This window comes from Zonotrichia albicollis, chromosome 2 (genome assembly GCF_047830755.1).
Source record: "Zonotrichia albicollis isolate bZonAlb1 chromosome 2, bZonAlb1.hap1, whole genome shotgun sequence".
Classification (NCBI taxonomy): domain Eukaryota; kingdom Metazoa; phylum Chordata; class Aves; order Passeriformes; family Passerellidae; genus Zonotrichia; species Zonotrichia albicollis.
In genome coordinates this window covers 91,830,530-91,858,437 of record NC_133820.1, presented here as the reverse complement: position 1 = coordinate 91,858,437, position 27,908 = coordinate 91,830,530, and the positions used below count along the sequence as shown (strand labels likewise).

The 27,908-nt window shown below is 38.8% G+C and overlaps 1 protein-coding gene across 5 annotated transcripts in view; it reads left to right on the top strand.

Annotated features, from left to right (window-relative positions):
* Nucleotides 1-27,908, top strand: part of FGF14 (fibroblast growth factor 14) — a 378,304-nt gene that overhangs the window by 145,710 nt on the left and 204,686 nt on the right. The window contains exon 1 of one of the 5 annotated variants that reach the window (XM_074535679.1): nt 17,760-18,053. The exons of 3 other annotated variants lie outside the window; for them this stretch is intronic. In XM_074535679.1, the coding sequence (XP_074391780.1) occupies nt 18,051-18,053 (3 nt within the window). In that variant the 5' untranslated portion in view covers nt 17,760-18,050. Of the gene's footprint in view, nt 1-17,759; nt 18,054-27,908 lie in introns of those variants that run through there. One more of the 5 variants, XM_074535678.1, reaches the window with a different exon arrangement.

The window sequence follows — 27,908 nt, the reverse complement described above, 5'->3', positions numbered from 1 at the left end:
CTGTTCACTTTAGTGGTTTGCACATAGGTCTCCTAAACGTGGACTGCTTCTTTCCCTTCAGCAAGGGTTGGTATTATTTGAAGAGCAAGAATCCAAATTCAGGTTTCCTGGTTCTTGCAATCCCTTTGGGTCCCACTGTGTACCTCTGACTGTGGAAGGATAAGTGCATCCTGTGGAAGGAGGTGCCTACTACCTCTGGGCTGCCTTAGGGAGCCCAGTATCTGCAGCTTGCCCAGGTGCAAGTGTGGTGGCTTGAGCAAATCTCCAGCTTCAGGAATTAGCTTAGCTGCCCACAGTTATCTCAAAACCAGCAAAATTAGTTTTTTTTTTTTTTTTAATTACTTTTAATTTATTTGCTTTGCTATCTTATTTTAGAACTTTATAGAAATATGCTATTCTTCTGCTGTTTATAGAAATAAGTCTACTTATGCTTTTGTATTTTCTCCATGGAACTTGATTCCTGTTTTCAAGGAGAGTAGGGGTCTCAGAGGATAATCCAGTCCTGAAGCAAAAACTAGCTACTGTTGCCAACAAGAACCCAATGCTACAGAAGGCAAGTAGAGCAGTGCTTGAGGGAAGAGCAGTGAAGGCATTTTTTGTCATTTGGAAAGCCCAGAAACTAATGACTCACTTCTTTCAAACAGAAGTTTTCCCCAAAGAAAACTACTAGGACAACTAGCTGGTGTTTGTAGTTTTGTAAACCTCATTTAAAGTAATCTCTATCTTGATTTTGAAAAGGTTAGATGGAAGAAGTGAAAATGGTGCTGATTGAATGCAAACTTTTCGGTTGGACATTTTTGTTTGTTACTTTCTTTCTTTCTTTTGCCTTGCCCATAGTGATGCCATTCAAATTTCATAGGCAGTCCTTGTCCCTTTGGGCAGAGGTATCGCAGAGCATGTATCTTCAAAGGTACCAGCAGTGTAAGTGGAGAGATCCAGTAAAAGACAATCCTGAGAACAAGGGTGAATTTTTGATCTTGCTGAGGGAGGGAATCATAACTGCTTGCCAATTCAGAATTTGAAAAAGAGGCAAGTTTGAGAAAATCCAAGCTTCCTAAGGAAAAAAAAATATATAATTTTGAACATCATCCTTTAGTAGTCAGTCCCTAGAAAATTAATTATTATAAGATAAGGCACTTTAATAGTCACCTTGACATAATATTTTGAAAAAGTTTTTAAATAAAAGTATGTAGAAACCAGACAATTTAGAGAAGATGGGAATTAACATGAAAAAATTCCAATGAGAAATAGGTGAGAGATGCAGAGACCAAATGGGACTAATGCTAGGAATGCTACTGATAGTTGCTGGACTGCATTCATAAATATTAAGGTGAATAAGAACTTAAATTAAAAGACAGAAGTATATTCATTGCCATATTTGTTTCCAGATGGAGGGAATATAAAATAATTAATTCATAGACACTGAGATTTGTTACCTCAGTTTTAGGCTAACTTCATGCTTCTCAGAAATATCTTGTTCCTTATCATATTAGTTATATTTGTAATTTCCTTGGTTTTTTTCACTCCTATATTGCAAAATAACAGGCCTAATTTTCTTTTTCTTGTTTCCACCAGAAATTAATCTTTACTCTCCACTTGATTTATTTGTGACTGAGCATCACATAGAATGTAACAATATTTGTGTAATTTATCCCTTTCTAAAACAAAATCAGAAATAAAGAAGCAAATGGATTAGCAATTCTCTCCTTAAATGGAATAAGGCATATTGTTAAAAAGTCATTATAATATCCATTTGAGCCTTCTAAGGCTATTAAAAACCTTCATTTCACATTTAATATTAGAATACACATGCTGCACATGCAGATAGTACCCATTCAATTGTTAGTGCACAGACTCCCTGTGTGCACTAACAATTGAATGGGTACTATCTGCATGAATGTAATTTTCTCTCTTTAATTAGATGCCTCTGAACGTAAACCTAAAATTCCTTTTTTTCCTCAATGGGGCTCTTTACAGCTTGAAGGAACTTGTATCCTGTTTTTTTATTCCATTCAGGGGTCAGGAGGGACAGTAAAACTCTTAAAAAATATTTAGGTTTATCTGGATATTCAGATGAACATTGTGCCTGACAGTAATTCACTCAAATTTTTGTCACATGTCTTTTATATAGCTGATGCTTGCTTCCAAGTAATTTTTAAAATATTTTTCCTTTATTGACAGGGTTGAAAGTTTCTTATTTTTCAAGCTGAAATAAATTTAAGCCATGACTTTTTTGAAAATAAAAATTTCAAAAATCTTAGGAGGTATTTGCTAAGATTTTCAATAGTCATTTAGTCCAAAAGTTCAAAAGAAAGAATGAAATAACAGTGATAAAGGAGATGGAAGCAAATGTCTTTGTAAAGGGTATAAGAGAGCAAACCAGATTAACTCAGTGGGTTCAGTTGAACATAGTTCTGCTTGCTTTTACTTTGTCCTTCTGCCTTCTAAACCAAGTATCTCAGTCTTATCTGATACAATTAATTCTTCCATCTATGAAATGACTCGGTGTTTAGGGATTACAGACAACCCGAAATCTAGCTGAATCAATGAATTGAAGAACAGTCTCTTCAATGTCTCTCACTAGAAATATCTGTGGGGATTTTTAAACTATAGATTTAGTTACAGTAGGCATTGCATCACTGTGGAGTAACTGTCTGTTGTGAATATTTCTGAACTTGGCAGGGCCCTGAAACACACATCTTTTCTAAGCACATCTTGTCTAAGACTGAATTATAGCCAGCTCCAGACAAGGAACAGGTAATACTTATAGTGCCTCTGGAGCAGCCCAAAAGTGAAATGCACTCTCATGTCCAGACTCATGCCAAGTTTTTGGCTCTTATATTGTAATGGTGGAGGTGTGCTTTCTCCAGTCTTCCATCTATTCCAGCCCTTGAACAGTTCTTCACAAATTATTGAAAGATACTTCTGAAGGATAATCCCATAACCTGTATCATTCACAATGAAAGGCTTCCTGCCTAGGCTGTATGCCTTCATGGTTTTGGATAGCTCTTCTCCCTGCCAAAACCTCCTGAACATTCAATTTTTGTGGGGTTTTTCTACTGTTTTGCACTTCTGACTGCATCATTCACCTGTGTTATTTAAGGAAAGAGATAAGCACTTAAATCTTTCCATTAGTTAGTTTTCAAATCAGATGGATAAATCATGTGTTATTGCAGAATGTTAACTTTTGACTTCTTAATAGTTTACAGTTTCCACAGCTCCTCTAAGAAATTAGAATTCACAAGCACGAAGGGATAGTTTGTGACTGATTAATTTTTTAATTCTCTTAGAGTGTGATGCATGGATCACTCATCAATTTTATGGGGTAATGTATCATGCCACTTATAAACATCTCATTATCTTCTCTACGCAAACACGTGTATCAGAAATACAGCAGTTGAATGCATGCAGGATTTATATTTCCCTAGGGAAAATTAAAACTTCAGACTCATTATAGCATCCCTAGGTTTGCTGAGTGCTTCTCATGGGTTCAGGGTGGCAGTAAATGTATCCTAATCTGGGTGCTGGGCAAGTATTTGGCTTGGTCACAGGCAAATGAATGTTTTTCTTATTTTTTATGAGAATTTATTGCCTTTCTGCCTTTTACTGTGTGATAAAAGTTGAATTAATGCATGAGGAAAAGGTAATGCTAGTAGGGTTTTTTTACACAAGCAAGAGCCATGCAAATGGCTTCAACATTTTTGTTATTTTCAGCTTTTTGCTACTGCTAATTTTCATCCCAAATATTGAGTAAATACATGTTTAATCAAAACCAGAGGAAGATGGAAAATGGGACATTTTAGCAAAGAAAGCTGGAAAAATCTCTGTTTTGGAAAACAAATAATTTTACAGAGGCATTATTGATTATGACAGTTATTTTTGTGGACCTACCATCTCAGTAACAATCAGAAAGAATCAAGTGTTAGGAATTGATAGGAAAATAACAGAAAACTATAAAAGAACATGTGTATGTGTAGAAAACTAAAAAAAGAAAAGTTTATGTTTGCAGGCTGGTGGTTCATCCATGTCTTGAACACCGTATTGTTCATATTCTCTCTTCTCAAAAAGGTCATGTTGCCGAAAAGGAAATGTTCAGGAAAAACCAAAGAACAGTCAAAGGCAGGGAACAGCTTCCATACACACTGTGACTTGGTGGGCTGTCCATGTGTATTGGGGTCCCACTGCAAAGTTTTGGTAGCTGGGTGAACTGCAGAGGTGGCTTCTCTGAGAAGATGCCAGAAGGTTCCCCCGTGTCTGATAGAGCCAATGTCACCTGGCTCCAAGACAGACCTGCCACTGGAGACCAAACCCTCTTGTGATGATGGTAGTGATTCTGGGATAATGTATTTCAGAAAGGGCAAAACCTGCTGGGAAACAGCGTCTGGGAGAGCACTGTGAGGATTTGTGAGAGAGGCAGCTGTGAATACATGAAGAATGGGAGGGAGGGGATGCTCCAGGCACCAGAGCAAAGACTCCTCTGCAGCCCATGGTGAGCCCCTGCACTCCATGGAGGTCCATGGTGGAGCAGATATCTGTAGGACCCCATGCCAGAGCAGGTGAGGCTATGACCCCATGGGAAGATCGTGCTGGAGCAGGGTCCTGGCAGAACCTGTGAGCCCATGGAGAGAGGAGCCCATGGTTAAGCAGTTTTTCTGGGAGGACTTGTGTCCCTAAGGGGGCCCTCACTGGGGCAGCCTGTTCCTGAAGGACTGCACCCAGTGGAAGGGGTTTGCTAAGAACTGCGGCCCGTGGTGAGCACTTCATGAAGGACTGTATCCCATGAGAGTGACCTCATGCTTGAAGAGTGTGAAGAGCAAGGAGCAGCAGAGACAATGCACAAGGAGTTGACTGAACTCCCCATTCCCCATCTTCCTATTCTGCTCACAGGGAAAAAGGTACAGATGTCTGTAGGAAAGCTAAGCCTGGGAAGAAAAGGGAGAGGGGAAGAAGAAGTTTTTAGATTTTATCTTATTTTATGCTATCTTACTGTGTTTAATTGTCAATAAATTAAATTAATTTCCCTAAGTCAAGTCAAGTTTTTTCCTACAACAAAAACTGAAGTGTGATCTCTCCCTGTCCTTATTTCTACCCATAAGCTTTTTTTCTTTTTTTTCCAGTTTTGTCCCCTGTTCTTTTTACAGAGAGGGAAATGATAGAGCAGCTTGGCAAGCACCCAGCAGCCAGCCAAGGTTAACCCACAACAGATGACACAAATAGATGACATAGAGATGGTGGACATGGAGGAGACAGGCATATAATAATTCTAAAACCATGAATGCCATGGCAAAAGGAGACACTGCATGCTGCCTCTTCAAATGCAAGAACTAGGGACATTAAATAATTCTGAATGTCCATTACAAAACAGAAAAAACACATTTTTTTCATGGGATTGGAATGAGAACCAAGGAGCTTGCTGATAAGCAATGTTGGGAGTAATTGAAGGTTACATGGTCTCTAGGAGGAAACGGACAAGTGTTTGGAAGAAGCTTCTGTTGGGGTTAGTAACCCAGAAATCACATCAGGCTCTGTAAATTATCACAGTGGAAAACATGTGGAAGCTAGGAAAGTACTCAGGGGAGTCATGTTCAGGTAAGGTTATGGATGGGGCTCTGAGCAACCTGATCTAGTGATCTAGTGAAAAGGTGTGCTTGCCCAAGGCAGAGTTTTTTTACATGGTCTTTCAAGGTTCCTTCCAACCCACACCATTCTTATGGTTCTATGTGGTTGTCCTTGTTTTCAGTCTCATCCAGTGGGTGGCTTTAGCCATTGATAGAAACAGAGTACAAAATCAGATATATCCATGGACTTACACAACAATGATATTATTAAGAGAAAATATAAGAATGAAACTTGTAGATAGCTATAGTTAGGCAAGATAGATCTCAAATTTCTGAGAGGAAAAGTCCAATATGCATAGTTCAGGGGAAAGGGGATGAAGATTGGTCCTGGAAAATGCATTGGCTCTGACATCCCCTTTGTCCATATAAGCAGACATCTGGGTACAAATGGGGAGCAATATCACTTTGAAAGCACTGCTCTGAAAAGGCTGCATAAAAATTGACAAATACAATCTTTCAGCATATTGGGAATAAGACCAAAGTGCAACACACACAAAAAATATCTCTTTGCTAGGTCATTTCTAGCAAATTTTTTTCCAAGTTCAGATCATTTAGGTAAGCCTGCCCCAATGAAAGAACAAACATTTTAGAGGCAGACTCTCTAACACATGAAAGGAAAGACATTAAAATTATCTCAAAGACTCTGAGCAACCTATTTTCAGTCAGGCATTTTGGCACTATTTATTACAGTACTTTTATTTTACTTTGATTGATAATGTATTTTTTTCTTGTAACCTGTTGCATTCAATTTTCCACTGAATTAATAATCCAAAATTAGTGTCTCAAGGAGTGTGCTGTGAGGGACATGGGGGCTGAAATTCTTTACCACATAAACTATTATTCAAGTATTGAAAATAGATTATTCATATTCTTATTGATGAAGATAAAATCACATCTGTATTATTAAAATATACGGTCTCTTTCATCAGCCCTTATGAATTTTCCTTATATCGAATCAGAGAACCATTTAGGGCGGAAAAGACCTGTAAGATCATTGAGTCCAACCATTAAGTGAACTCTGCCAATTCCACCACTAAAACATGTCCCTAAGTGCCGCATCTGCATGTTTTTTAAATACCTCCAGGGATGGTGACTCCCCCACTTCCTTGGACAACGTGTCCCAGTGCTTGATAATTGTTGAAGAAATTTTTCCTAACTAATCTAAACCTCTCCTGGTCCCACTTGAGGCCATTTCCTTTTGTCCTGTCACTTGTTACCTGCGAGAAGGGAATGACCCCGACCTTGCTACAATCTCCTGTCAGGCAGTTGTAGAGAGTGTTAAGGTGTCATTCCTCTCCATGCTTCTTCTTCTTCTCCATGCTAAACAACACTGGTTCCCTCAGCTGCTCCTCATTATCTTTGTGTTCCAGACCCTTCACCACCTCTGTTGTTTTTCTTTGGGTATGTAAATCTAATTATCACCTAACCAGCTTTGAAAAACTCAACTTGCACTTACCCTTTCCAAGTATTTTGACAGCTTTGTACAGAAAGGTTACTCACTACTGCTGGTAAATACTGATTTCATCCCTGATTTCTCTTTGAACTGTGTACTGCATGCTAGAGGGGTTTTGCAATTTACTACTCATTGCTTTAAAGTAACTGTAAAATATGACAGAATTCAGAGGTATCCTTTATAAAGACCACCCAAAATAAAAATTTCAGCATCTGTCCAATTTTTTTTTACAGTGAACACTAATACAAAGAACTTTATTCTTTGCAATTCTATCCTTTGTCATGTTGCTCTTGAGGACTTTGATCAACTGTTTGCCTTACAGACTTTGCCAAATTTCTTGTTACTGATATGCTTCAAGAAAGTTTTTATATTTAGTTTAATTTCTTTGGACAATTGCTCTTGAAACCCTATTTTGGGCCCTCTTTGTTATGATTTTATAGTTAATCTGCCAGGGTTTATGATAACTTCATTTTTTCTTAGGTTTGACACAGCTTTGTCAAAGTAGAAACTTCTTGTGTCCAATTACCTCCCTAACCTGCTGTTCAGTCATCATGAGTTTTCTACCCTTTCTAAAAATACCTCCAAAAAAATCTGTGGTATGCATTCATCAGTGTTGCTTCTTCAACAATCTCCACACTGACTGTCAGGTTTTAATCCTCTTAGCTTCTCATTTTAAACAAGTTTCTTTGTGTGGCTCTATCTCCTGAAACAGAGCAAAATTATGGTGTTTCCCTTTGTCTTTCGTTGTTCCTGCAAGGGCAGAGTTTATCTTGATTCACATGTGCAGTTTTGAGCCAAGTCACTCATGTGATAGTGAGAACAAGGTTAAGAGAGGTGTCCTGGTTTGTGGGCTGCCTTCACAGCTGCTTCAGGGTGTACTCATCAATGGCCTTGTAAAAATGTGATCTCTGTGTGACACACCAATGTGAATCTTCATAAGGATAATTACTGTTCTCCCATCTTCTGGCCTTTTTGCATCCAAGCTCCCATGGGATAGCAGTTAATGCTGCCATCCTATTTAGGTGATCACTGAAGTCTTATGTTCTTCCTATTTAGGACTTGAATTTTGGTCTCCAAGGACATGGAAGTACTTGATCAGGTAGATAGTTTGTCAGTTTTGATTTTTATCAAATTGTGCTTCTCCAATCCAGTGACTGTGGGAAGGATGAATGTAGACATGAGAACATGAGACAGGAAGGCAGCAGCAACAGAGTTCAGGAAAGGGGGTTTTTGCTCCAGGAACACGCCCAGATTATTTTCTCTACAGTCAGAGGAGCTCTTCTAAAGAACATTTAGTCCTGTGTTCTTTAAAAAAAAACTAGTCAATTTAATCTTAAACTTAGATTGGCTGCTTCTTACTTATTTTTCCAATAGCAAAATATACATTTGAGGTCTTGCTAATGAGGGATTTAAGTGCCTAAAGTATGTCTTCAGGGAGTAGAGGTCTGTGATGCGGACTGAGTGGTTTGCTCTCCTTTCTCCTGTGGAAAGTGGTCCAATTAAATCTTGTAATTGTTGAGGACAGAGGTTCTTAGCTGGTAGGGCTCGCAAGGGGAGGGCAACAAATAGGATACATTGGTTCTTGTGCTTGGTCTAAGGACCTGTCTTTATATAAAGTAGTTAATGAGTAATTGACATCCTTGGAATAGAGATTGTCTGTCAATAAATTAACTTCACTTTTTAGCTCTCTCAGTCTTGCACCAGTACTGCTTAAGCTTGGAAGTACAGTTCCAGGTGCTTGAAGGATTTTGAAATCTAGATTTTGAGGGCTAAAAGTTTTACTGTTTTCAGGGATAATGGAACACTTCTTTATGTAAAGAGAGACAGATACATGAGAATGGGAAAAATAAAATCAAAGTTGTATTTTTATGCCTTATGTTTATAAAAGGACATAATTCCCCTTAAGTAGCTCCAAAGAGTTAGAAGTTTAAGAAGTTATATAGATTCAGTAACAGAAATAACTGAGTTTATGTAACATGTAAAGCTTAAAAAGTGATTAATTCAAGACTTTTTCTGTAAGACAGTGAGCTTTATGTGCCACTCCATTTGGAAAAGTGCAGGCACTAAACTGTCTCTGGTTTGAAGGTAAGGAAAACCATGGCAGTCTGTGATAGCTGATGAACAGCCTATAAGTACAAAAGAGATGCGGTGACTTAGCAAATTTGAAATCAATTTTCTTATGCACTAAAAGTTGAAAGTACAAATTACTTTTTAATGTTCCAAATAATACATGTCTTTGCAAGTTTTGGTCAATTTCAAATTTAGTAGACATTCCTCAGAGTACTAGCATTACTGCCTGAATTGTTTTATGCTAGGCCAGAAGTAGCTCCTTGTGGGCTTCCTGAGAACAGAGTGTGCTGTTTTGTTCTGGATCTTTTTTATGACCGTACTCAGAGGAAGTACTTAATGGGTGGCAATTCACAAATTTGAAGTCAGTTTTCAGTGTACATGACTCTGTGGACATTTCAAAGCAACATCATAGGGATTTAAATTATTACCTTCAAAGATAGGAAAAGTCGAAAGTTTTATACTACTTTTACTTAGCAAAAATATTAAGCTTCCACTGGTAGGTATGTTCCTGTTTAACAACCCAGTGAAGTTGCTTAAACTGACAATTTCCACTACAGTCAGAATTATTCTCATCTGCAATCTCATGTATCAAAGCATTTATATTCTTTTGTTCCATTTCATATCATGTAAATTTTCATTCTGAAGTGTCTGGGCAGCTTTCTGGGGTTCAGAAGGTATTGTGACTAGCATCCATCATGTCTATTCTTGCATCCATTCCTTATGGGAAAAATGAAAATAGTGGAGATGCTTTGAGTTTATAAATTAAGTCAAGGCTGAAAATAACTTTTGCACATAGAGATGCCCTTTTGTTATTCAGGATTTCAAACAGTTAGCCCTGGAGAAAATGATGCCTCTAGTGCAGATGAGCTTTATCCTCGCTGTAGAAAATTTCAGCATGTCAGAGTAGCACTGCTGTTGGCAACGTTGCTAATGTTGGCCTTTCACTTATCCTTGCTTGAAACAATGATGTACTTGAAGACAATAACTGAGTCCTTGGGAAAGAATAAATACTGTACAGAGAGCCGGTTCAGGAAGCAGAGGGCAGTTTTGCTTCCCAAACAGTGGAAAACTATGTTTGAGGGAGGTGCTATAACATTTTGAGCTTCCTAGTGTTTTCCAAGTGCTGAAGGCTATGAAACCAAATCTGCAGTGTTACCTCACTCAGCTCTGAATTCTCCATGAGATAATATGGTCACTGCCCACTGGCGTGAAATGGAGGACTTCATGTCACTCGAGGAGAGCAATGCAGCTGACAGACTGATGTCACTACTGGCTGCCTCCAGCAAAAAGGATTATTTCAGGCTGACTTCTAGGTCTATCCTGATAGAACACCAGATTCTAATGCCAGGCTTTGGCTAAATAGAAATACTAACTAGCTGAGAAACAAGATCTAGCTGTTTCCTGGCTGGAGGAATTGCTTTTCTGGTATGAGTAACTCACAGCAGCCTGGACATTAAAGGTAGCTTAAGGATTAATCTGTCACCTTCTGATATCCTGCACTTGATCTAAATAAACAAATAATTAGCATCCCTCCAAATATCCAAGAATAAGTCTCCAGTACAAATTTTTCTCCTAATCTCTGAATGTGTTAGTCTTAACCCTGTGGGAGTTGCTTTTCTGTAACCATGTCTGAAATTTGGCCCTTAATAGTGACTGAGTCTTCACTCTGTAATGTAGGTCAAGAGAAGAAATTAAATGATGACATTGTGCTTGCTTGCTGTGGCATCCCCCAGGAGTTGGTATGGTCCCTACTGATTGCCTTGAATCATTAATCAAAGGGAAACTGCATTGCACAGCCTACAATATATTCTCAGCAGGCACATGCATTGATGATGCTGCACCATGAAAAAGACTTAATTGCATTGACAGTACATTTTTTTCACAGTTTAGAGTGTTTATCAAAATTGTGCTTGTAGCATCTAAAAATAGTGTAATTAATGCAGCTTTTGGCCTCTTCACACACTGTTTTCTTTTTAGTTTCTTCTGTTAAAGAAGACAGCTGTTTGCTAGGAAAACAAATTCATCTCTTTTCCTTCCCTCTCTCGCCTCCTGTTTTGTATCTGAGTGCATCAGTAGGAGGCTCACAGTTTGTTGTAAATGTTCATTCACAGTTTCTGCAGATTCCTACATTCACATTCACAAAGGCAGAATATTTCAAGATGTCCTTCATATCAAGTCACTGCTACTTCACATCAGACATGAGGCATACAAAATATGGGCATTGCTTCCAGAGGCAAAACAATGTAAACAAAAAAACCCCAAAAACCAACCAAACAAAAAAACCCCATCAAACAAACCAACCAACCAAAAAAAAAAAAACAACCAAAAATCAAACCACAAAGAAACTCCCCCAGAGTAAACAAACACAAACAATAAGGTACAAAACCCATTGTCCTCGGGGAGAATGTGACAATTTGGATCAGCCGTTTCTTTATCGTTAAATTGCTTCCTTTCATTGCTGATCTAAGGATGGCTTGTGGGTATTAACTTGTAGAGTATATTACAGAGCAAGGACAGCAGACCTTTGATAAGATAAAGCATCTGCAATAGAAGGGGAGGGAGGTGCTGGTGAGGTGGCTTGTGACACCACTAGTCAGCTGTGCCTTGGCTCCTGGGTGGACCAGGACAGTGTTTTCCTTTCCCCTCTTAAATATTCAGGCTGTGAGAGCAGGAAAGGACACAAAAGCATGACACATGGTTTGGGTCAACACCAAGCTGTTGCTCCTGTGCTGGGCAACCTGTGTGCATGTTGGGACCTGCAACCCCATGAGAAACCCAAACTGCTTAATGGCAAGCAGACTGGGAGTAAGGGAGCAGCATCTGCCCTCCTGTGCAGAGAGCAGCAGGAGCTAAGGGAATTGTACTGGAAAGAGATCTGGGTTAAAGAAGACACTGGGAAAAAAAAAATCTGTTTGAGCATTAAGAAAAAAGAGACTTAACATCTGTTTTGCCCACACCTATACAGAAAATTCATATTATCATGACTCATTTTTGTCATCCATCTGCTACCATTAACTATTGTAAAGTGCTCTGTTGCCTCAAACATCCTCATCAGGTTTTAAAATGTTTCAGTTCTATATATTGCCTTGTAAATCTTGTATTACAGTGAAGAAGACTGTGTTTGTGGCAGAGCTTTGTAAGGCTGCAATTTCACTGAAATGACTATTATTACCTTATAGACTGCAATGGTAAAGCTCAAGTGGTGCAGTACATGAACTCCTAAGATTAAATAATGGATTTTGCCATAACATTACACTGGACTTTATACTTCTGGTGCTGATGTAGGACTTTAACTTCTATTAAAACAGGAGCCTATTGAACTTTATCAATGTCTTTATCATTGCCTGGCTTAAAAGCCTGCACTGTGTACACACACAATGTGGAGGTTCCAGATCAGAGACTAAGTGGAAGTATCTTGAGTTTATCAAATGCTTTCTGCTCTGTGAATGAAGATATCTGGAGTCAAGCTGCCCTGACACTGCTAGATGGTGATGCATGTGAGAATGGGATTCACAGCTGATAGCAGCACCAGAAAAGGTCCTGTGGTGAAGCCTGCACTTAAGCCTATAAGCACCACAAAGTGAATTAATCAAGAGAACATGCAAAGCAATAAAAAAATGAAATAAAATTAAAGAAAAAACATTCATAATAATTAACAGAGAAAATTAATGTGAATTAAATGTATTTTAAGTAATTAAGAGTTTAATGAAAGTTCATTTAAACCATTTTTTCTCCTTCAGTAGATTAAAGCAGTATTTTGTAAGGGATGGAAGAGCTTGAAAATTTCTGGATGGTCGTCTTCAAGGATATTCATTGAGCAGACAGATTGTTTAGGCTCCTGGTTGCTATAATCTTCCATAGTGGTTTGAGTTTAATGTATTTGGAAAAGATCAAGCTACTTTCTTTTCCAGTAAAAACTTTGCTCTTGGAAGTGCTGTTTTACAGATTAGATTAAATTAATGCATTTAAAAATTGAGTTTTAAAATCACTGAAGAAACAAGGTGTTCCTAGAATAGAAGATGCAGATTTTCCTGGCAATTCTTTTCATTTCATTCATCACCACGACAGCTTTAAAGTGCAGTGGCTCTGTCATTGCTATTCAAATTACATGAGGGGTGAAGCAACACAGACCCAACATTCTGTACCTGATCACAGATCAACTGAAATTACCATTGTAAGTGGCCATCTTACCATTGTAAGATCTTTTATTTCTTGTATAATGTAGAGAATAATTGGTCTATCTTATTAATTTTCCTTTGTCTATGATTTGGAAAATCACAGAAAAAAATATTTTGTAACTGAAAAGTATTTTCAGCTTTCACAAAGCATGGTGCTGTAAAGTGTTGGATAGAATAGGAAAGAATCCTCCCTTTGCATCGAGCTGCTGTCAAAGAGCCTTTCAAAGAGGCTGCTGTCATTAAGGATGAGAATACTGACATTTGAAAGCCCTCTCACCTGCTGATGCAGGGAAGTGCAGAGTGACTTCTCTCTTCCCCAGCCATGCTCAGCTGCCTTTACTTCTTAGCTTAGACACCCTTGTCTTTCAGCTTAGCAGAGAAAGAAGAATGGCCTAAAGGGAAAAACCTTGGTCGCTAAAGTTTACCCTAAATATGTACATGGATTTTTGAATAAGTAACAGCTTTTTAGCTAGTTGTCTGTCATCCTGCTGTTTCACTGTGTCCCCAGACAGGGCAGTGAGGCCCAGGGCACCACGGGTGCCCTTCAGGAGGCTGCCCACAGCCCATGAGGATGTGTTGTGCTGAGGGCAAAGGCTCTGCTTGCAGCCCAGTGTTTGGCCACCTGCAAGTGCCCTGAGCCGCAGCATGGTCACTCCTGTTGTGCCTCTCCTCTTTTCCTCAGCCCACACGGTAGAAATGTCTGCCATGTTGCAGCCACAGGGATGTTCTGGTGCCATCTCACTGCAGCTGTGTATTCCTGGCTCTCTTATCACTCTCTTAAAGAAGTGAGCGTCAAAGTCATCAGTAAAAGAGCAGTAAATAAGGGTGGGGTCAGCCCTAAGGAGAAGCTGCAGTTGCCACCGGTTGGTTACTGTTTGTTCAGAACAGGATCATCTTCACACAGACAGGCTCAACTTGTCACTGCTGTCCTTCTACCTTCTGTGGTCCGTCAATTTACAGAGCCTTTGGGAAAGATTATCAATTTTAATGAAAATACAGGGGCAAACCAGCAATTTAAGTTCAACTGTCACTCTAATATTACTACTAGGTTGCTTCATTTAAGGTGGCTTTTGCTCTGTGCTATTTTAAAAACTGTTAGTAACTTCAAATGCTAAATTACAGGTGCTATTACTGATTTTTTTAAGATGTTCAGTTACACTAACATTGCAATTCTTAAAATATTCCAGTCTAATTTTACCATTGAGATGAAGTTTGGGTTGTAACTCCAAGAGAAACAGTTCTGGAAAAGCAGAAACCAGGATAGGTTGTAGGCAGGTCCTATCAAGCAGCCATTCAGATAACTACAGTGTAAATGGCTTTACAAAAGGCCAAATTGTTATTTTCAATAACTAGCTCCTGCGCACTATGTTTGCTGGTTGCAAAAGTGAGTAATAAAAAGTCATCCAAGGCTGATGATTTTTATACTGGAAAAAGATATGGAAAGACTGACTTCTTTTTCATGGTGTATGTACTTTGAGGAAATCAGTTTTAAGGAATTTACTGTACAAAATTTTCTTCCTGCTCTTAAACACAGAAAAGTAATTTTGAGAGATATTTCAGATACTGAAATCAGTAGGTTTCCAATGATGCTAAGGGTTTTTATTCCTCATATAAATCATACACTAAACTCCTTTAGCAGTCACAGGAATTATAGGCAGTGTAGAATGCTCTGTCTCTTCTTCCTTACTACCCAAACACATAATTTTGTGTGTATGAATGATATATGAACATTCTTAGTTATAAGAAATGTAAAATTTTCCAACAAAACCAATGGACATTTACTACAGCATCTATGATATTTTGCTTTTCCTTCAATCATGTATTAATTTTTCACTCATTCAGGTCGTGTGAATATCTTGGCATACTGGAATGTCATTGTGAAACTCAAGGAATTTACATGAAGTCATATTGCTTCCTTTGAAATATAGAAACAAACTTATATCAGCCCCACTTTCTATGGAGAAGGAAAAAAAAAACCCACTCCCAATAACAGACTGATTAAAAAAATATGGATTTATACATCCATGACTGAAAGCTGCTTTTGTCCTTGTGATTCTGTGGCCATGGGTTTTGGCAGTCTAACAGCACAAGATGCTGTTTGTGGAGTGGCAGTGTTTACTGGCCTGAAAACCAGACTCCAGATCCTTTCATCACTCTTTGATACACTGGTTAATTACATAAGCTGGGTCATTGAACTAGTACTCCATAACCACTGGGCTAATAATAGTGGGTCACAACCCTTTCTTAGCCTCACTTGGACATTCATGTGATTTCTGTGGTTTTGGATCCAAACATAAATGTATTAATCCTTCTACAGCAACTTATCTTGAGCATATGTGTGCCAGCTTCTCTTGCCACTCATGCCTGGGGTGTTTCAGCTGGTGCTTTCACTGCCACTCACCACTGTGTAACCAAGATTGCTGCTGGGCTTTCTGTTGCTGCATTACCCCTGCACAAACAATTATTACTGAGACCCAGACTAAGATAATTTTCTCAGCCAGAGATCATTACTTAAACTGTCATTTTTCTCCTGTCTTGCTGCATACAATACCATCACCCCTACCAAAGACTTGTCAAGCCATGTTGTGTCAGGCACCCAGTGTGTTCCAAGACATCAGTAACAGCAGCAAACTCTCTCAAAAAAGCTAGGACCATTCCTTACATCTACAGCAGGATTGGTGCTGTAATTATCTCCTGGCTAATTACACCTGAATCTGCTGTGTCCCAAAGGGTTGAGCAAGTGCTTCTGCCCAACCTTAAAAGTCTAAATATTCCTCATATAGTGGAGCTGCAAATGTTGCTTTCATACTGCTGGAGATCACCTGCTCTTGGTTTCAACAGTTGACTCTTGAGACCTTCTCTCTGATTTCTACCATACACTTTTGCCAATTTATGCATGAAGGTGGTTCTTGGTTTTTTATTCCATTTGGTTGTATCGTCTCCTGGGCATTTGATTTTTAATTTGAAACACAATTATTGTAATCCCAGTGCCATCTTCATGACTTCATGGGAAAATAAAAATACAAAAACCCCTCTGTGCTATCCTGCAGTCAAGCCCCACAGACAGAACTGCAGGGGTCCATCTTGTCTTTACTTTCCACTTGCTTGTGTATCTTCAGGACCTGCATTAGCAAGCATTAAAACTGCTTGTATCTTTTACTTTTGTACATATTTGCCTTCTTCTTTTTATTAGGTTCCTTGGAGTCTGTTCCCTCCTGGAGAGTATTCTCAGCCCTGCCAATCTGCCCTTCTGAATCCAGACTGTTTGTGTTAGCAGGGTTCAAAGGACCCATAATCTCGTGCAAGGGAAAAGTGAATCCTCCAGAGCTGAGGTTTTGAATGTTAGCTCACCCTAACTGGGCTGCATCTCCCTCTGGCACCCATCTAATAACCACAGACAATAGTTGCGTTTAACATGTGACTGTGAACCCATATGGCTTTTGTTCTTTCAGAAAAGCCCTGCAGACACCATTTCCAGCTGCTTTAACACATCTCATCTCTGACTGTATGCCAGTTAATTCACAGTGGCTGGTGTTTCGTGTGAGTTGCACATGAACCATTTTGTGTCTGCACAGGCTGTTTCATGCAGGTGATTTTGATCTGCATTGGTCAGCTAGGGGTGATTTGCTTCAGAAGAAGCAGTACCAGGTCAGGTATAGACAGGGATCATTCCAAACCCCTCTGTGCCATGCATCAAGACCCTGCTAGCTATCCTCTGACTTGTCTGACTTATCTTCTACCCATTTTACCTGTCATTTCTGTGTAAGCTTCTCAGTTATCTTCCTGTGAGAGTTGTGATCCTCACCTTCTCCTCTCCTATCCACTCTGTTTTATCCAGCATCACTTGAAACAGTTACCTTAGCCAACTCAGTTTTCTCTTTTCCTCTCACATTATGTGATATCTGAAATGTCTTTGGTCTTTCCTCCCACCCTCACCATCCTCTCCTAGCAGGAGCAGGTTTTAGCCCTTCTGCAGTGAAGGTACACTCCCAGCCTTGTATTCCCCAGTGTGATCCCCACAGCATTTTTTTCCTGCCCTAATGCCCTGCTCTTATCTTCACATTGCTCTCACTAGCTGCCCAGCATTCCTCCAGCCCAGGCCACCCTCCCTGTTAACTCCTCCCTCCCCATAAACAATCCACTCCTCCCAAGACTCTCAGAAACTTACACAGCTTTACTTAAAAGACTCTTAAAAGCTTCCCATGTCTAGGCATGAGGACACAAATGTACTGCCTGTTCATCTACCACAGAAGCCATGGTAGTCTCTCTCCTTCAAAGGCCATGGCTGTACCCACTTCTGAATTTGAAAAGTCCTTCACAGCCCTGCTTTGGCATACATGGCATGGGTTATGACCTTTTTACCAACTTGTTATTTGAGTGTTCTTGTTCACTGTGTGTGACAGTGATACAATTTCTATTTCTGCTCTGCTCAGGCTCCCACATTCTTGCTATTACAGCCTTGGTTGTTGAGTTCTCCACATTCTCTACCAACCTGTTACATGAGAAAAGAGGTCTGTTGGTGTTTGCAGGACTCATCTGGTGCAGAGTGGGTGAAAAACAACAGGACTGATCTTTTACTTCTTTTACTAAACAAAATTGAAAGAAACAGATAATTGCTAGTATTTGTGTTGTGCTAGGCATTTTGGGGGGTTACATTCATGTGTTTCAATATGCACAAAGCCTCAGGGAGGAGACGATTAAAGAAGAAGCAATTTGCAACTGGAATCGCACATGGTAGGTGGACTCTTCTTTGCTCATTGTGGTGTCTGTGTACTATTTTAACTTCATATTGCTCTTTATATAGTACTGTTTCACATGAAAACACTCTTTATGTGGTCTAATCAAGTTGGTCTTTTAGCACAATTGACTTTTCATGTAGTTACGTGTACACAACCATATTACATGTTGTTCTGTAAGGTGGCCTTACTTTTGCAGCAACTTTACAACCTACTCATATCTCAAAGTATAACTAATCCTTTAAGAGCCCAAGAGTCCAAAGCAGCTGCATTCTGCAGTGGAAATAGTTGTGGTCAGCAGCAGTAACCAGGATTTCCTGTGCTGGACGTTGTCCACTTGCAGTAAAAGTTAAGTGGAACTGAAGTGGTTTGTAGGCTCTTTTAGCTGCATCATGAGAACTGTAATTGCATTCCTCATTTAAAGCTTTTGAATACTAACAAACCTGTCAAGACATTAAAACTATTACAGAGTTTCATTAATTCTTTCTTTAGCAGGGAGGAGCTTGGGAGGGAAACTACAAGTAAAATGGCTCTGAAATAAGAAAAAAGTTGGGTTTACTTTAAGTTCTGTTGTGAGGCTTCATTTTAATGAATCTGGAGAGGGGGCTTTTATTGATTGTTAGTCCTATAACCAGCTCTACAGGGGTCCTACTTATGAGCATTGCTACACAAAAGTAAATTTCATCATGTTTTTTATCTTGTCTGTGTGCAGTTTCCCATTATATTTAAGCAAGATTGAGCAAACCTATGGAATTAGTGAATTGAAAATAATTTCCCATGTATGGAAGCAGTTTCAGTTTTTTATTGCTTGCCATCACAATAATCTTTGGCTTACTCTTAGCAAATATCCTCTGTAATGTGCTGGTTTTCAGCTGTTCCTAATAGACCTAAAATTGTTAAGACAATGTTTTGTGTTCTCTTGCTGCCAGTTTTGACAAGGCATATACACTGAATTTGCTTTGTATTTTACGCATGCTTTGGTCAGACAAACTGATTTTATCTCTCTCCTTTTTTCCTATTTTTCTTTTTTTTTTAATTGATGAATGTGCAATTCTGGAAGCCTAAGGCTATTCCGCACCCTTTTCCCACTTGCAACTGAAATATTGGGCTTAACTCACCAGAGATTATCCCTTGCTGGTTTGCTTTGTAAGACCCCCAGGAATCTTACTGGTGTTTGTGGGTGGAAGAAACTGCAATGTATGTCTCAGTTTACCAGGACTTTCTGATTTTTGGTGGTTAAGGTTCACCAGTTAACACAATTTGATTTGGGAATTCCAAAGTAATAAGAAAATTGCTACAAATCAGATAACTTGGTCATCTTTAACAGCCACAGATAAAAAAAAAAAATAAAAAAAATTAGAAAATTATTGTTGATGGAAGTGATAATTAAAAAATCACACATACAAGAATGGAAATTACTATGGTTGACTCCTTAACTGTTTAATACTGGCTAATCTGTGAGGATGGACTTTTAAAGTTCTTAGGATCAGGAATGATGTCGTACTGCCACCCGGAGAAGCTGCTAACCTAGAATCTCCTCCTTTCTTTTGAGAGAAAAGAGAAAGACTTGAGACAGAGAAGGTTAATATAGCTCATTTCTCATGAATTCCCTGTGCTCCTTGCCTTTATATCCCTGCTGCTGAAGACAGAATGCCTTTTCCTTCTGAGGTTTCCTTATGGAACTTAATATTATAAATTTAAACAGTGCCTTGTGAATGGGCACAAAGAAGTCACAAGAACTAGCTTTTATTACTTTTTCCATTTATTTTCTGTCTTTTTTTGTGAGAGGAGATTCACATCTATGTTGCATGGTTTGCATTAATGTCTTTTATTTGAAAGTGGCTTTGAATTTTAGGCAGATTTATCATATGCATAATTTCACATGTATCAAGCAACATGTCTGAAATCTGTTTCATTCTCTCTCCAACCCATGCATTTTAAACATGATACACAAATGAACATTGACACTGAGAAGTCAAGACTGGATTGGTTTGCACCTTGTAGTCCTGTTTAATGTAGTATAACATTCTGAAAACAAAAGGTATCCCTTCATTATGCATCTACTTAAAAAACTAATGATTCAATGGGTGCCAGCAGGGACTTTGTCCTGAAAACTGAAGCTTGCTATTAAAATTTGCCAGATTATTCCTTATAAAAACAAACAAACAAACACCAACCAAAAAAAAAAAACAAAAAACCACCATGCATAAAAGGCAGAATACCTGCAGTCATTATCAGAAGTATGTGAATTTCAGATAGCATTTGCATAATCTTTCCTTATGGAAAAAAAGGATATATGTTTCCTGCTTGTGGTAGCCAAGGATTCTCAAAAATTTTGTTTTGTTTGTTTTACTGTTAGAATATTCTCTTACGGGAGGAATATATGCTAGCACTTTATAAAATATTCTGGTGTACATGCATTAAATGTACTTCTTTTCTTTGAGTATGCTGCCATCATTGGCTTAATAGAAGCACTAAAATTTGAACTCTTCAAACAGCTCATTTGATTTTATTTCTTTTTAATAACCTTAAACTTCACACTTTCTTCTTTTGATTTTGCTTGGTTTCATTTTTTAGTTAGTTTGCTTCTTCTGTTGCATTGGCAAATAGTCTGATTGTTTCCTCACATCGACTGCAAAGGTTATTGGTCCATCAAGGCTTTTACCTGATACCCACAAATTCCTAGGGGTTCACCTTAAAAAACAAAAGAGAACTTCAAAAAACTACTTGAGTGTACTTAATTGGAGATGTAAGAACAAATTCTGGTTACAGATAGAAACTCTGACAGTGTTCATTTTCTGCCCAAGACCTTGGTATTTTCTCATACCATGCACACTCCTCCCATACTGCAATAAATATTTAATTTTATTTCATTCCATTTCAAGGGATCTAGCTATTGCCCTCTTACAGGTTCTCTAGATAATGATATATAATATCTGGGCAAACAGAAGCCCAGGACAAGAAACTGAAAAAAAACCCCAGCAACTTAGTATTTTCAGGAAGGAATGTTTGATTCCACATGGGTTAAGACTTAACATCAGAAAACCCCAAAACACCTCAAACATCACAGGCTGTGTTCAGAATGTGTATGGCAGTTAACCAAGAGTATAGTTGTGATTTTTTTAGGCTGGGCAGGTGGATGGTGCCCCAGCCAGACCCCTGGAAATGTGACCTGCTTCAAGTAACACACTTAATTCATCCAAATTCTAGAATTAATTTCTCTGAACCCCTAGGTTCAGAGAAACTGTGGGAAATACCCACAGTATTTCCCTTTTATTAAAGTTTGCCTTATTTAATTTACCTGGCTCTCCCCTCCCCTTTTTCTTCTCCATTCTAGGATCTGTCCATTCATATTCACATTTCCACCATTTTGTTAACCCTAGTAAATTTTGCAGTATGGGTGCTAATATTAAACCCCCTTTTTTTTGAGTCTCACTCCTGTTCACCATTATCAGAAGTCCTCTTCCTTTGAATGTGAAGTCATCATAGCTCTGCATCTTTCAGCATATTTTTCCTTTGGCTTTGATTTCAAATCAGCAATTCCCCTACAAACATTCCAATATATGATGTTTTTTCTTTCTGCTTTGATATTTGCCTTTACTTGTTTTCACCACAATGCTTTAAAAATAAGATTTTTTTACGCTTAGTGGCTAGTAATAAACTGTTATATATTTCTCTCTCATATCTAGATACATGCTATTTGTAGTAAACTAAATTAGGAAAAAAACCAAAAAAACCCAAAAAACCACCACCCCAACAACAACAACAACAAAAAAAAACACCCAAAAAACAAACAACAGCAAAAAAAGGGCAAAAAAAGAGCAAAAAATGCTAAAAAAAAAAAACCCACCAAAAAAAAAAAAAAACCACACACAAAAAACCCCAAAACAACCAACCAAAAAAAAAAAAAAACCAAACCAAAAAAATACCACAAAAAACCCCCATGGGAACAAGAATACAAATCTTAGTCTTTCCTAGGTGCCTTCTGAAATGCTGTTGACAATGAGGACAGCAGCCTCCTGGCTGCTGATCCTGTCTTTGTGGCTTTAGCCTTCCCAGCAAGCCTGAGCCTGTAGTAGCATACAACCTGCATGGCATATTGGATAGTATTGTGTTGGGTTATAATTTTAATATATAGTGCAGCTCTGCCTCATGGAGGCTGCAACAGAGTCTTCCTGTGCATCTGAGCAGTCAGATTCTCAGAACATATGCATGTAGTTACTTTGCAAGGAAATACTTTATCTCCTCAAATCTCTACTGCATGTCACAACTTTGGTAATGAAAGTAACTTTTTTTCCACCTTTTTTTTGCCTCAGTAAGCATTTTGCTCCTCTTTCTTAATGTATGATCACTGTGAAGATATCTCTTTGCAGTTATTTTTGAAGATATCTCATATTTCCTCCTGGTTTCTGACAGGGAGAAATCTATAATGGGAGTTTGTAGAAAATTTGATTCATTGCTGTGTTACACTGCCTAAAACCACTCTAACTCTGTCCAGCAAAAAGGAATTGGACCGATTCCTGGGAAAATTGCTGGTATAAGAGTCATGTGAAACTCGGGTAGTGCAGCAATACATCAGACCTATTCTCTTTTTAGTTGTTTTCCTGCATTGCTGTTGATGCTGCTCCTAGTGGTGCACTTGGTAACTCCTGCCATTCTGAACGCTGTATTTGTAGAGTTCCTGGATGCCCACAATGAACTTTTGAGCAGTCATCTAGTAAAATGCACTGTGGTTTGTTACTTACATGGCATTTAAGTATGCCTTTGTAAGCTTCAGTAATATAATGGAGACCAACACTTTCTGGTGAGCAGGACACTGAATACAAGTTGTATAGCATGCTGCATCCAACTGCTAAAGAAAAGGAGTCAATATCTAACTGAAAGGGACTTCCACTACAAAATAAGAAAGCTAATTCTTACTTTTGCCTCTTTTGCCTTGTGTGATTTCTTGCTTTCTGGGTTGTTTTTTTTTTTTTTTTAATTTTTTTGTAATTTTCAAGAAGCACAGTCAATCTCAGCAGTTGCTATGGTCAGTACCATCAACTTTGAACTTTTAACCTTAATTCTCTTGCCATTACTGGTTTAGATAGTTTGTCTTTGTGGACATTCTGTTCTATTCTGTGGGCTTTATTACTTCAAATTACAGGAATAGAAGTGCTGGGAATGGAGTCATATTGACAAGTTCCCCAACATAACACACAAAGGATTAAGGCAAAGCTGTTAATTTTCTCTGCTTCCATTGATGCAATTTGGAATCATCATGATGCTGGCAAAGGAGACTATTTAACAGACATTGTTCTGTTGCTATTTATAAATGAGATCTCATTTAAATTTAGAACACGAAACCTTCCTGGGTGGAAAACTGCCATCTTGTGCATCCACACGCAGTGCAGTGCAAGGGATCTGATCTGATTGCTGTCAGTATTGCTGCTGCAGTGCAGACAGCAGTAGTGGCAACAGCACTGAGCTGTCCCTAGGGCTCAGTTCTGTACCCTTGTCACTTCTGAACCTGTGCCCTCAGCAGCACGTGGGGTTTTACAGACTGTGTCTAGATGTTTTAGTGTTCATCAGGAGTTATGGGGCATCTGTTGTTGATACTAAGGTACATTAGATCTCCAAGGGGTGATTCCCAGCTACACCCAGGCAGCCACCTGGAGGTGCATGGAGGATCCCTACCTTTTTCTTTCCTCTTCTCTTCTCCTGTTCTGCCCCTGGAAAGCCAGCTGTGCCAAGGAGAGGTGAGCATGTGAGGAGCACTGGGTCTTTTCTGAGCCAGCACTGCAGTTTTGGTGTAACTTAAGGAATCTTAGTGTTTGCCTGGCTGCCAGTGATGGAAACATAGCCTAAAAAGTAAGAGCTGCTGCTTTGGTGCAAAGTCACAGAGAGGAAACACTGTTATTAAGTAGGACTATTTGTAGCCCAAATAGTTCCTCTCAATCTGTGGAAAGTCTCACTAGAGTATGTAAGACTTGAAGTCCTGAATTCAGCTCTGCTTTTGCTATTCCAAATTCTTGTTATTTGCTAAAGGTAGTGATCTTCATCCATGTAGAGCAGACAATCCTTGCACTTATGATGATTTTTCAAGGATATAGTAAAAAGAATCCAACAAATTCCTGTTTGTCCTAGTAGTTGCCACTTTTATCTAAGTTGAGATAAGGAAGAGTACATTTATGAAGACTTATGACAGATCTTTGTCTAATCTGTAATTTCAGAATGCTAGAGGCACTTATCACTGTCAGTTTCAAAACACCTCACATTTGCAAACATTGCTTCATAAAAATTGCTTGAAATGGTGATTTGCCCCAAATAAGAGATGCAAGAATCAGAAAAATCAAGTTATCTAGGCATTTTGAGCCACATTTGTTCCATGGGAACAATGGAGAGATGGCTTGTGGGAGAGATGGCTTGTCCCAGGTCTAAACTTAAGTATCAGGTATGAAGTAATTGATATTCAACACTGGTTAAATGAAAAGAGTACAGTTACATAAATCACAATAATTTGACCACCTTGGATTAACAAATTACTGTCTGCCAACGAAGCAGCACTAATGTGCCATGTAAAAGTCACAAAGATGATTTTTTACAGTCAGTGTAAGTTTATTATAATTATTCTTGGAAAATGCAATAAAAAAGCTACATTAACATTCAACTTCTGTTGACTTGAGCTCTTAAGACATCGCAAATTGCCTGCATGTAAGTCCATAACATCAGTCTGTCCTTTTTCTTTAAATAAATTCTATTTGTATGAGAGTGTTCAAATGGCAGAATCTGCAGTTTGCATTATTGCAGAATGACTTTTCTACTTTTTGACTGTGGCAGTTGTAGAGATATTGTACTTGTAAAATTATAAGATTGATAAGAACAAAAAAATTAAAAATCATTTCCATGCTTGGAAGCAGTTTTCAGGAGACAGGGATTTGCTCTAACTCTACAACTAGTATGCATTTTTTGTTTGTTCAATATTGGAAAGGGATATAACTACTGGTATTTCTGAAAATTATATACTTGCACTGCTTTAATTGACTTTGTTGCGGAAGCTTGCAGTGGACATAGTGGATATTCCTACTTTTCAGGGTTTTATGTGCATTTGAAACACTCTAAAGCTAGTATGGCAAAACCTAAGTTCAAAGTCAAGAATTCAATACCTGTCTGACAAACAGAACAGCTGGTGAAATCTTGCACTATAGGGATCAGTTAAAAATTTCCTATTAATTCAGTGGACCCAGGACTTAAACTTCAGAAACTGTGTACAGAGGATAAGTGTAACTTCAACTTTACTAAATCTATTTCAAGTTAGATACGTCACTGGCTGGTCATTCTTATAACTGCTAGTTTATTAATCAGTAAGTGATAATAAACTGTGAAGATTTTGAAAGACCTGAAATCTTCTTTCTAACTCTGGAGCTCCAAAAATATTTCCTTAGTTTCAGCCTCTCACTTTAGTGTGTCACACCACAAATTCATACCTTTGCCAGAAGTGCAGGCATTTGGACTGAAATAGGCACTGATGGCTGCAGAAGTTCAGATACTGCTTGCTTTGAACCATTTTTCTTTTGGAAGAGGGTTTTCTCTGGTTTAAGTGACATACCGTAAAGGTCTAAGGGCTTAGCTTCAGCATCTCTCCACACCCATCCAGTTTTATGATGCACACCCATTTTTTTTTTTGTTCATAGTTCATTATGAAGTCCCTCTTCTCAGGAACAGATGAGGAGATGAAGGCAGATGGTGAGATGTGATGTTCAGCACAATTTGAGTCACAGTGCAGCAGTGTCTCCTTGCACTTTTGTCTGCTCAGATTTCAATAATTGAAAACAGGACTTTATTATTCCAAAATGTGGTGAACTCTCTTCCTGAAAATCCACTGGCAAGTCATGAAAAGGTCTTCCCACCCTTTGTCACCAGTAGGAGTGGGAGCTTCAGACAAAATTAGTTAGAGGAGCCCTGTTGTTGAACCATGAGTTGCAGAAAGGAACCCGTTGCATTCTTAACTCGTTCTGAGAGAGGAGCCTGGGTCCAATCACCCACAAACTGTCAATGGCTTAAGGAACTTTGTCCTGCAGAATTAAAGATGGTAAATCAGATATATTTATATAAAAATAATTATTTATAGTGACAAATTATTAGACAAAAGATCTCAATCAGAATTCTTTACCTCTCAGAATAAAAAATGAAACTACTAGTAGTGTATAGTATATTGTAGTATAAGGCACTATATCAAAGTAATTTTATTAAAGCAGTTATACTAAATCTAGCAAGAAGAAACATTGTTGAGTAGAGATTGATGTAACTCACCTAGTCAGGTAAAGTCCAAGGTGACTGGAAAAAGTGAAACTTTATACCTATCTTTAAAAAGGGTAGAAAGGAGGACCCAGGGAACTAATCAGCCTTATCCTCTGTGGCTGGAAAGATCATGGAACAGATCCCCCCTAGATGCTGTGCTGAGGCACATGGAGAACAGGGAGGTGATTGGAGACAGCCAGCACAGCTTCACAAGGGCAAGTCCTGCCTGGCCAAATCAGTGGCCTTCTGTGATGGAGTGACTACATCAGTGCACAAGGGAAGAGCTAAAGATGCCATTTATCTGAACTTCTGTAAAGCCTTTGACACTGTCCCCTACAACATCCTTCTCTAAAATGGAGAAAGGCAGATTTGATGGGTGGACTGTTGGGTGGATAAGGAATTGGTCAGACAGTTTTATCCAGAGGGCAATGGTCTATGGCTCAGAGTCCCAGTTACCATCAGAGGTCTGAATTTGGACCAGTGTTACTTAATATCTTCATAAATGACACAGGCAAAGGGATTGAGTGCTCCCTCAGCAAATTTCACCCTCAGCAGATGTCACCAAGCAGAGCGGTGCTGTTGACACACCTCAAGGACAGGATGTCATCCAGAGGAACATGGACAAGCTCAAGAAGGAGGCCCATGGGAAGCTCCTGGGGTTTAACAAGACCAAGTGCAAGGTGCTTCACCTGGGTTGGATGAGACTTTGAGCAACCTGATCTAGTGAAAGGTGCCCCTGCTCATGGCAGGGAGGCTAGAATTAGATGATCTTTAAGGCCCCTTCCACCCCAAGCCATCCTACAATTCTATGATTTAATGACAATGTTAGTTGTAGACAGAGAAGACAGATCACCCCCTTTTGACAGCAGCATGCCTCCATGCCTAAGCAGTGAAACCATTGGCTTCTATCAGTTTTTTGTATCTGTTCTGGAAGAATTTTATCCTTAGGGTCTATTAGCTTTGTGGCTTGGAGATTGCATCCAGTATTCATTCCTAGTTTCTAAGTACATAATCTGAAGCACTACTTTGGGGTTTGAGACATTAAAAAAATCCCAGCCATATCTGTGCAGCAGTAAAACCAGTGAAAGGGTAGGACATGGAGAGGGAGATTTTACATAAGGTGGAAAAATGGCCCCATAGTGACATCAGTTATATGGACAGTAAATCTAGGGAGGTAGGGAAAAGAAAATAGGGCAGCTGTAGTCTGTGAAAGGGAAAGTAGCTTAGTGACTATTGCCAAAGCCTATAAAAGAAGGTGGAATGGTGGGCAGACAGATTTGTTGAAACAGATGTTAGTTACAGACCCAGAGCAGGATGGGCAACCCAGCACTACAGTGAAACTGAGGGGAGAAAGCATGTACAAAATTAAATAGTAATAAACAGAAATGAGAGCTGTTTTGCTGAAGTCAAATAGTAGCAGGGGTTAATAGCAATGAGAGTGAAACAAAAGTTTCAAAAAATGGAAACAAAGCTCATCCATTTTATAGTAAAGTTACTAAATTGTCATGTTCAGAGAGGGGGCATGGGCAAAAATGGTGGGTTTGCCTAAGAACAAATGGGCTCCTGATGGCCA